The sequence below is a fragment of the Colletotrichum gloeosporioides genome, assembly GCF_011800055.1.
Source record: "Colletotrichum gloeosporioides strain Lc1 chromosome Unknown consensus_117, whole genome shotgun sequence".
Lineage (NCBI taxonomy): Eukaryota > Fungi > Ascomycota > Sordariomycetes > Glomerellales > Glomerellaceae > Colletotrichum > Colletotrichum gloeosporioides.
Genome location: NW_025544762.1, coordinates 1,553,682 through 1,563,617, shown reverse-complemented (window position 1 = coordinate 1,563,617; position 9,936 = coordinate 1,553,682). Strand labels below are relative to the sequence as shown.

General features: G+C 49.9%; 3 protein-coding genes and 1 pseudogene across 4 annotated transcripts; all 4 read right to left on the bottom strand.

The window, feature by feature from the left end:
* Nucleotides 1-186: 186 nt before the first annotated feature.
* GCG54_00009363 (uncharacterized protein) lies at nucleotides 187-901 on the bottom strand (the record flags this gene model as incomplete). Its single annotated transcript, XM_045409310.1, has 2 exons — nucleotides 187-822; nucleotides 872-901. 2 exons carry the CDS (start codon nucleotides 899-901, stop codon nucleotides 187-189), a joined length of 666 nt encoding a protein of 221 aa, XP_045256555.1.
* Nucleotides 902-1,535: 634 nt separating this feature from the next.
* On the bottom strand, nucleotides 1,536-2,377 carry GCG54_00009362 (uncharacterized protein; the record flags this gene model as incomplete). The annotated part of the gene is made up of 3 exons (XM_045409309.1): nucleotides 1,536-1,581; nucleotides 1,631-2,163; nucleotides 2,222-2,377. 3 exons carry the CDS (start codon nucleotides 2,375-2,377, stop codon nucleotides 1,536-1,538), a joined length of 735 nt encoding a protein of 244 aa, XP_045256554.1.
* Nucleotides 2,378-3,754: 1,377 nt separating this feature from the next.
* On the bottom strand, nucleotides 3,755-4,005 carry GCG54_00009361 (annotated as a pseudogene). The gene has a single exon. A coding segment is annotated over exon 1 (251 nt).
* Nucleotides 4,006-4,186: 181 nt separating this feature from the next.
* GCG54_00009360 (Rho1 guanine nucleotide exchange factor 1) lies at nucleotides 4,187-7,965 on the bottom strand (the record flags this gene model as incomplete). Its single annotated transcript, XM_045409308.1, has 3 exons — nucleotides 4,187-4,276; nucleotides 4,331-5,515; nucleotides 5,563-7,965. The coding sequence occupies 3 exons, from the start codon at nucleotides 7,963-7,965 to the stop codon at nucleotides 4,187-4,189; spliced, it is 3,678 nt and encodes a 1,225-aa protein (XP_045256553.1).
* Between the last annotated feature and the right edge of the window lie 1,971 nt (nucleotides 7,966-9,936).

Below are 9,936 nucleotides of genomic sequence, written 5' to 3'. Positions count from 1 at the left end.
GATCCAACGTCTGCGGTCCTCGTTCCAAACATAGCCAATCTGCGACTAGCTCCATTTCAAAGGTCCATCGTCGACAAATCGCGGCTCCTCATAGCAAGTATTCCATCCTAGTCGTTACTAGGAGCGAGTCCTTATTCGTGTCATTGATAATGAAAGTTACCATATGCCGGCTGTATTGGTTCTTAGTTAGAGGTGTGAATCAAAGGCAGGAGAAGGAAAATAATCACCGCTCAACTGTGACAGGAAAGGCGAGTCCGAACCAGCGATCCCAAGACGGCTCAAGATCATGTGTCTGCGAAGCGGCTGGCAGTACTTGATGGCCTCGTCGGGCCACGTCTCGCTCTTGGCGATGATGGAATAGGTCGAGCCAGAGTGGTAGTATCTGAGGTAGAGTTCCGACCAGAAATCCATGTGCCGTCTCAAGACAGGGAACTCGTCGCGCGCACGATCCAGCGATCGCAGATGATCAGCCTTGCCGGTGGTGGACCACACGGCCAGAGCTGCCTCGGCGAAGATGAAGCCCATAGTCGAGTTGCCGCACTTTGGGTCGGAGAACACCCGGGTCAGCATATCGGGCTTGGCAGCGCGATACTTCTGCTTCATGCTGCCGATCCTTGTGGTGAGGTTCAGCTCGATGATGTGCATGACACTCTCGACCTCGAGAAAGTTTGCAAGTTTCCACAGCTCAATATTCTGCTGAATGTCGTCACGAGAGAATATCCAGCCATAGTTTCCTTCGTGGAAATAATCGATCAGATTGGATAGCAAGTCGAAGTCGATCTCGTCAGGTACTTGCCACTTTCCGAGGACAACATCCTGTTCCTAACATTAGCTGCAAAAGTACTTGGCTCTTCAAGCAAGGTGAGAGTACCTCGGTCAGATGAACACCATACTTGAACATTTTCGCGAAGTAACCCGAGTGGCGCATCAGGCGGTGAGGGCAAATCGGCAACCATCGGTTGCGTCGATCATTCACGAGCTCAATATAGCGACAATCTCCAGTATGGAAGCCGCAGAAAATATGGCCCAAGTCTAAATCCGTCATTGTGAGTCCGTATGGTAGAAATTTCACGACTTCCTATGAGCTGCTGGTGAGGTTACAGACAGCCGATCGGTGGTGAGGTCGACTTTGTGGAAGACGTTGGGTTGTTGTGGAGTTCGTCGCCTGAATCAAAAGGCGAGAGAAGATAATAACAAAAGCAAAAGGCTAGCAGCAGATTGGAAAGGAAGGCGCAGCTTCGTCAAATGCATGGCACTCCGAGAGCAAGCCCGCGTCTTCCAGATCAGTAGCAATAAGGCATAGAATTCGTTCCCTGTCGTAATAGGAAATCACGTCTACTCATTGAGGTCTACTAAGAATGATTTCATTTCTACGCCAAATCACTGAAATTCAATTTTCAAGGGCATAGAGCCCCCCTCGTCTTCGTATTTCACACTTGAATCGACTTTACTTCGCGATAGCCTCGACGTGCCATACGTCCACACAATTTCCCGTCCATTCTTCAGCAAATAAGCGGCAAAACAATCCAGTACCTTCACGATTCCTCGGGTTTCTTCTCGTCTTCAGTCGCCCCCTTTCCACTACAAGGGGTCAGATCAATTCAAATCCCTTCATATGAAAGTTTCATACCTCGTCATGATGTCGGAGGGCTTCGTCATCTTCTCAGACATGAGGTTGTCTCTGACGCCTTGTCCCTTGGCGTTGCGCCAAACATTTCCGGTGTACTGCTCGCAGGACCTCATGTAGTGAGAAGACCAGAACAACATCATGTTGGCCAGGTTGTTGTGTTCCTGAGACAGCTTTTTTACTAGCTCCGTGTCCTTGGGGATCTTTGGGTTCGCGAGAACAGTCCAGGCGGCTTCACCGACGACGTAACCCATGCCGGACTCAGCGCAAGCCTTGTGAGAGAACACTAGGTTAAGCATGTCCTCATCCGCGATGAGCCACTTTTTGTCAAACTGCTCAAGCTTGCTCTTCACGTGCTCTTCAATGTCGATCTTGGCGTTGGTAACCTTGAGCTTGTCCGCGAGAATCCACAGGCGAGCCAGGGAGAACATGTCGTCAGGACGCTTCCACGGGGTGGTTCCTCGGTAGAAGAAATCGAGTAGAATATTCATGTCGCGGGCTTCGACGTCCAAGCTTATAATGCAGGCATTGGATCCCTGTGATCATTCATGGTAAGCACTCTGGCGCATGAGAATTCGACGAGAAAGGCCCAACCTTCACGGACTCGTCCTGGAATCTCTGGGCGAAGTAGTCAGAGTGGAGGCTCAGGATGAGTTTGTGGACATTGAGATCCACGAAATCCTCGCAGCAGATGAGGAAGTCGCTGAAACGGCCCGTGGTAAGGAGCCAGCGATGGTCGTCCTGGACCATTTTGGCAGTGATGGTGGGGTACTTTGGCGTAAGATTGGAGTTTTGAAACGTGAGAGGTGAGTAACAAGATTTTGAGTTGAAAAGGAAGGACACGGTGGGTGGAAACAAGAAGGAGTGTAGACGGGAAGGGGACGCGTCTTCCTTCCCAAGGAAAGAAAGACCTTAAGCTGGGCGTCATGACCAGGAAGGAAGGACCGCCCTAGACCAAGCTACCGCTTAACCCAGAGCCCGGTGGAAGGAGCGTTTGAGAAAACCTGCGGGAAGTGACTACCGAGCTAATAAATGATCTCTAAGTGTTCAACCGAACCCATCCCCTTGGTTGCTTCTGGAAGTGATGAGAGCAATGTATACGATTCGCGGCCGCCCAACTTCTGGTTCAACGGCGATATTCATTATTGCCCAGGTCCTTCGTTCTATGGCGTGACTTGATATCTTCTACCTACAAAGGCATCTCAACATCGATTTGACGTCTAAACCGTCCCAATAGCCATTTTAGAAACCCCCTTTTCCATATGTGATCGAGCAGTTGAGGCTTCGCATTTCACACATCACCTCTGCTTTCCCTTTGAAAATGGCAGTGAGAGATTCTCCCTGCTTCCAGGAATTTTATGATGGTGCTGGAAAATTTAACCTCGCCGCCGAAGTCCCTTTGTCAGGTATGTATCTACGTTGAACCCCTAGATGCAGCCGTAACGTGTCCCACAAACTACAACCACTCTCCTGCGGATCGCCTTCCTTCTCGGCCTGCCATTTTGCAGAATATCTATAAAGGTGACACTGGCAGCAACAGTTGAAACATGGCCACAAATGAAATCGCTACCCAAGATCTCCAGATTGGACTTGGTCAACGCACAATGATGCTCCCTTGGCACATCACAAGAGTCTGCCCCAACGGTTCTCTGTTCTAGTTATGGCAGATCTCTGCCTCCTTTCCAGAGTATTAGCCGTCTAATACACCACCAAAGATACAAGACGACGCGAGTCCCTCGATCTCCGGGACAAAATCCTCCTGAGTCTACTATCAGAGAACAAAGTCACGATGCTCACCCGCACGAAGTCAGAGAATACTTCGTCGAGAAAACCTACCCACACTCTATGCAGTAATCGCTCGAGGAAAACTGGTCAAAATCATGACCGATCATTATATAGACATTTGCTCCCCAACAGTTTTTCCTCTTCAACAGCCAGCTCCCACAGTCACAACGGGCGCCCCAGCTTGGGCATCGCCGACAATTAAGGAAACGTTCATCTCAGTCTTGACACGCTCATGCAATTAATAGAGTTGAACTAAACCAACCACCCACGCACCAGGATGCAACTTCCAAGGCTCTCACAAGGACGATGAATGCTGAGGAAATCCGTCACGCCAGGCTCATTTCACTTCACATACGACCAGTCATATGCTCGCAGGAACAACTTACTTTAAATTGTCCTCGAGTATCTCTCAACCTTCTCTTTCTCCCCGTCCCTTCACCCACAACCAACTGCAGAGAATAACGCTTGACCCCCTCTACTAACCGAGTAAGAACCCCCATCCAAGTGGAAACAACACAAAATGGAACCATGTATCGATGACAAAAATAGGTTGCCGTCGTCCATTCTAAAAGAAGCTTTCCCTCCCACGCCATCGTCGTCCTCCGCTTTTGACGCAAGCGCCCGGCCAAAACATTGCCCTGTCCAGAGACAAGAAGCCGCCGTCGATAAAAGGGCTGCAAAAGAATTTGAGTCAAGTCACTCTGGTATCGATCTTTAATCAAACATGCTCTCCCTCGAGGAGTGACCGAGATGGGATGGCGTCGCGTTGTCGAATCATGGAATTTCGGATCTCCTGTTGCTCTTCCAAAAGTCAATGGCTTCAACAACGTCCTCTCCCTTCTCGTCTTCATACGCAAAAATGATCTGTATAGCTGTGTCAGCAACTTTATCTTCAGGGTAAACAATAGCCAGACTTACCTCGTGGGTACTGCTATGCAGCATCCTGATGTTTCTATGCGGCACAATGTGCACAGCGCCGGTCTCAATGTTTCTGAGCTCAATGAAGTTTTGCTCAAATGCCAAAATCCATGGATAACTGAGGGCAAAGCTCTGCGGCGTACCCTCCCAGTCGATACGCCACTCCGGTCTCGCACGCCAACCATTACGGTTGACGAAGAAGGAAAACTCAGAGTAGTTGAGCAAGAACTCGCCATTGAGACGCTCAATGTGAATCGGCTTGACGTTCTCCTTGCGGGCGACAAAGTCGAGACTGGTGTCGGCCTGGTCGAGGAGTGACTGCGTCTCAAGGGTCTCGAGGGACACAACCTCGAATCCACGGGCGCATGCCACGCACAATTTGGACTTGAGGAAGTGCACAGATGACGATTCCGTAGGGATGTAGAACTCCTTAAATGGCTTAAGCTCATCCTGGCCGGCGAACATCTTTCCGAAACCCTTTTGCTTCTTGCCCTTGGACATTGCGTCATTGGGCTCGTAGACTTTGATGGTGGTTGATAGGGCTGACGACTTGACGCAGCACACAAGATGCCTGCCAAGGCAAATGCCTGTCTTGAAGAAGTTGCAGTGACTTTGAATCTTCTTTGGCCTCTTCGAGAGGGCAGGCTCGTCGGGATTGAGCGCACCGAGAGGGTACGAGTAGAGGGCCTTGTTCGAAAGAACCAACAGAAGACCGTACTCTTCCAGGACGTCCAGTTGGGTAACGCTTGTCGTCTCGATGACTCGCTTCGGAATGGCCTCCTTGCTTTTACGATCTGACAAGTAAATACCGTTGTCCGTGCCGTACAACAACTTTCGACCACCATCGTAGGGAGTAACACAGTTGACCTGGTTAGTGCCAACGAAGAATCCTGCAGAGATGACGGTTGTGTTAAAGAAGTCGGCGCGGGCTCTCAGCTTCTGTTGAGCGGTGTCGATGAACTCCAGCCACTTCTTACGTGCCGCTTGGTTTGAAGCATACAACGTCAGCTCATAGCCGGCCTTACCCAAATGCCTAAACGTGATGGGCCAGCCTTCTCCCTTCTTGCTGTCATTCGTGTTGGCCCGAAGCGCTGGTAGCAAGCTAGACGACGAACGCTTCATGCCACCGGAACCGGGAATGACTTCCTCCATTTCTCGAATGGCAAGAAGTTCCAAGGGGATGGGCTGTTCCAGGTTAGCTTAATCTCCAATCCGGTATGTATAATGCTCACCCTTCTGTACGCCTTAATTTCCTCACCCTTGCCCGCTTGTTTGATTCTCACCAACAACACCGCGTGGTCGAACAAGAAAGCCGTGATCTCAGACGCGTCTTGCGGTGTCTTCTTCAGCTGACTCTTGAACACCAACTCGCGGCCTTCCTCCGTCAGTCTCAGATCTACCCTCTCGTTCGGTCTGAAACGCAATTGCTCATGCAACCTTCTCAGGTTGAATCTGTTCTCTGCCTTTCCTGATTCGGCATTGACTCTGCTCAAGAGGTCGCGGATCAATTTGAGCACCTTTGGAATGTCTTCCTTGTCCGAGTTACCGTCCTCGGTGTACTTGAGCACGTTCTCCAGCAACAAAGGGTAACGAGCCAAACGCGTCGTCGGCTTGGTGAGATAACCGTTGAGTTCCAGCTTTCGCGACTCTTTCCTTCGCTCGATCTCGTCCACAAATTTGGCAAAGTAAGGGTTCGATGAACGCTCATTCTCAAACTCAAACTTGGCCTCCAGCTGCTTGGAACCATACCAAATAAAAGGCTCAAACTGAGGGACCCATTCGAGGAAGATGTCGCCGACGTTACCAACGACAGGGTGCTTGTTTTGTCTCTCCGTCAACGACTTGGCGAATCGTGAGCTCACTTGGTGAAGACTGGGATGGTCGACAATGTTGCTGAAAATAGCCTTGACAACCTTTTCTCTCTTGGCGGCAGGAATAGGAGAGGCCTTGGAACGCAGAGGGAGAATCCAGAAGTCGCGAAGATACTCCAAATCCTTGACAAAGTCTCTTTCGGTGTAGCAAATTTCCGAAATAACCTCCTGCCTCTTCTTTTCCCTGTCGCCAACGCTCTCGGCGATCTCCTTCGGCACGGAATTGATCCACAGCTTCTGCTCGTCTGTCTGATCGATGTCATCTTCGTTCGTGGCGGCCTCTGCTTCCTTCTTCAGGCCGGGCTGAATCTTCAGGTTCAGTCGGGACACTTGCTCCAGTCTGCGGGGGCAGGCTATGGAGTAGCAAAGCTGGTCTCTCGTGCAGGTGGGAGAGTAACATTCGGAGAGGAGGACGAAGACACCGTTGACAGGGACCTTTTCTTCAGGCTCTTCCATCATGGTTTCTCGGAACTGGTACATTTCTGACGTCGAGTCGCGCAAGCGGTGTTCGTAAGTGACGTCGTGGAAGAACTTCTGGGCATCGAGCGCTCGTCCCAGTAGCAAGGCCAGGTTTCTGTCGGTCGTCCTGATAATATATGACAAAACGTCTACCGCCTCGGCACCGCTGAAGGCGTTCTTATACGTGAGCTCGTTCTTCGTTCTGTCACCTGTGATGATCTTCTGTCGGAAACAGTCTGCTACTCTCGACAGCAGCGCAGGGTATACCAGAGGAGGTCGGATCTTGGCCGTCGGTGGCCGTTCACTGCCGTCGATAGACTTGCTCATGGAGGGCCTATGTGCCAGCGTTGCGGCATCGGAATCCGAGGGAGTTATCGTAGGCGCGATTGTGGACGCCATTGACATGGTCCTTTGTGAATCTCCATTGGAGGAGGCCATGCTCACCGTCCTCGTCTGAGACCCTGGCGCCGGTGTGTAGCCTCCTCCAAAGCTGCCATTGGTCGCCGGTAGCTCCACCGGTGCTCTTCTGTTCGGAATGACTCGGCCGCTCATCGTCTGGTGCGAGTTTTGGTGTTGATGCAAGTCGCGATCTTGCGGAGGGTATCCAGTCATTGACATGGCTCGATCATCGTGGCGTTCGGGAACGACCCGTCCTTGCGCCGTAGTTCGGGCCGAACTCGGGTTGTACGGAGCATGGCGAAAGGCATTGGCCGGAGCTTGATGATTCGGCTGCGAACCGTAGTTCCCGGGAGGAGGCTGGTACATGTTTGGCCTCGGGGTAGAGGCAAGAGACTGTGAGCGGTAGGAATCATTATTCATTGCCGGTGCTGGCCCTCCTCCTTGATAAAACCTCTGTGCCTGAGACCTTGGCGCGCCATACTGCCCTTGCGGGGGCGGCCCTCGCATGTCGCCGCGTTGGGGGACAGGTGCCGGAGGGCCAGGATACGGGCGACGGGCCTGTTGCTGCGGCATGTATTGTTGAGGGTTGGGCACTTGATAGCCGCCAGAGGCGGAGCGCTGTCCCGGGTAGCCGTTCTGCAACGAAGCCCCTCTCGGAGGGTTCGGGTCGTAACCGCCCTGAGGCTGTCTCGGCGGGGGTTGTCGCTGCATGCTCGACATGGAGGAAGAAGACATTGTCTGTGTCCTACCCTGGTGCTGAGGCATCATCTGAGGAGGCATCGAAGAGGAGGTCATGGTCTGGGAGCGTCCCGGCGGGGGAGCGGCGCCGAAAATGTTTGAGAAGGCGGCATCGCGTTGGTAGTTGTTGGAGTGGTGACCTCGCGGGTCGCCGTGGTAGTCGGCCATGATGGAATGGATCGGTCGAGCTGGGGATTGCAGCGAGAGATCTTATCGGCCTATGGACGTGGTTGTTAGACGGTTGATTATAAAGGGGAGAGATGGCGAGTTGTGCCAAGGTGGAGAAAAATGTGGTACAGGAATCGAAGGAGAGGTGTACTAACAACGCGAGGCCTCAACGGCCGCCGGCTATGGTGAGGAAGCACAGGATCGCCGCGAGCCGCTCACAGGGCGAAATTGGCAATTGCTCGGTCGGTTGCGCCAACAAGGCTCGCAGGGACAGATTGACGGCTGTCGCGGCGGCGGCGTCGTCGAAGGGAGGTATTTTTTTTTTTTTGGTGGTGTTGCTTTTCGTTTACCCTTCGTTCTATTCTCCGTCCCCTTTCCAGGATGGGCCGGGTGACGTTATGGGCCTATGACTTGACACAGGGCCCTGACCCGGGCGGGTTGGTTGTTGCAAAGGGCGGGAACACGGCAGAGGACGTCGATATTCTCGGCAGGCTGCAAAAGGAGCGTCGGGGGCGAGGCAGCAAGGCGCGGTGTGCAGCAACAATAGCGATGCTGGTTAAAATGGGTGCAGGCGGAGATGAAATGTTGGCGGTGGAAGTCAAAGGGGAGTGGTGGTTTGTGGTTGACGGCCGCCGGTGGTGGTGGTGGTGGTGGCAGTGGCAGTGCGCAACGAATACCAATTACTAGGAAGGTATCTGTACTAGGGATTTGCTTAGGTGGTAAGGTGAGGTGAGTCTGGCAGCCAGAAGTGGAGGGCCGCTGGCATTGGCACTGACACCAGCTCAACTAACCTAGCAAGTTAGATGGGCGATGGGATGTTGGCCGTACGTCGGGTCGGTGCCCGGTCACTACTACTGCTACTGCTACTGCTGACTTGATTCTGCTCAGTCATCCAGACCGGCGGGCGGCATTGGGCTAGAATGGTCGGGCCAGAAAGCGTGGGCTGCGGCCAAGCGTAGAAAGCTGGGGATAGATTAGAAGAACAGGATGGACCTGGGTGGATTGAAGGTTGCTGTCGGTCTTTGCTGGCCTGCTGCTGGGAGCGAACCACCAGAGACGAGACGAGACGAGACGGGAATCGGCCGTTTCTTTTGGTTGCGCGTGTCGGGTACAGTGCAGCAACCTGCAGATTGCAAACTGCAGCCCTCCAACAAGTTCCAAGTTCCAACCCCCATCCATTCATTCACCTTGCCCATGTTAGCTCGCATGCTATAGTATACCATTAGGGTAGATCCGCTAACCGCTAGTTTTAGGGTTCTGTGGACGAAAGTTAGGCTGACTTAACCTTATACCTTATTTAAATTAATTAATATAGGTTAAAGTTAACCTAACTTTAACTCTATAATTATATATAATTATAGGTAAATAATTATAATTATACCTAAAACTATTCCTATTCTAAAGTAGTAATTATAAATTTATAGTTCTATTTTAATATACTTTTATTACTTATACCTTTCTATATTACTTTTTTATCCTATTTTATACTCTATTATACTTAATACCCTTTATATATTTATTTTAATAATAAATTATTAATAGATACTCCCTATAGGATAGAATTAGATAGCTATTTAGTCTAGTTAGTATTACTTTCTATTAATAAAACTAATAAGTTTTTAGAACTAATAATTTTAGAGGGTTACTATTTAAACCTTAAAAATAGTATAATATACTATAATAATTACTTTAGTTCTAACTTATTATATTTTAATTAGAAGTACTAACTTATATCTAAAAAAATAAATATACTAACTTATATATTAAAATTAAATATATATTATCTATCCTCTCTTAACTAACTTATATCTAAAAACTAAATATTATTTATTAAGTTATAGTTATCTTATAAAAGTCTTTAGACTTATTTATTTTCTATTTACTAATTATAATAAAGTTAGATTTAAAATCTTATTAATCTCTAGTTTATTCCTTAAGATTAATTTAATAGATTTATTCTATTAAATTAAT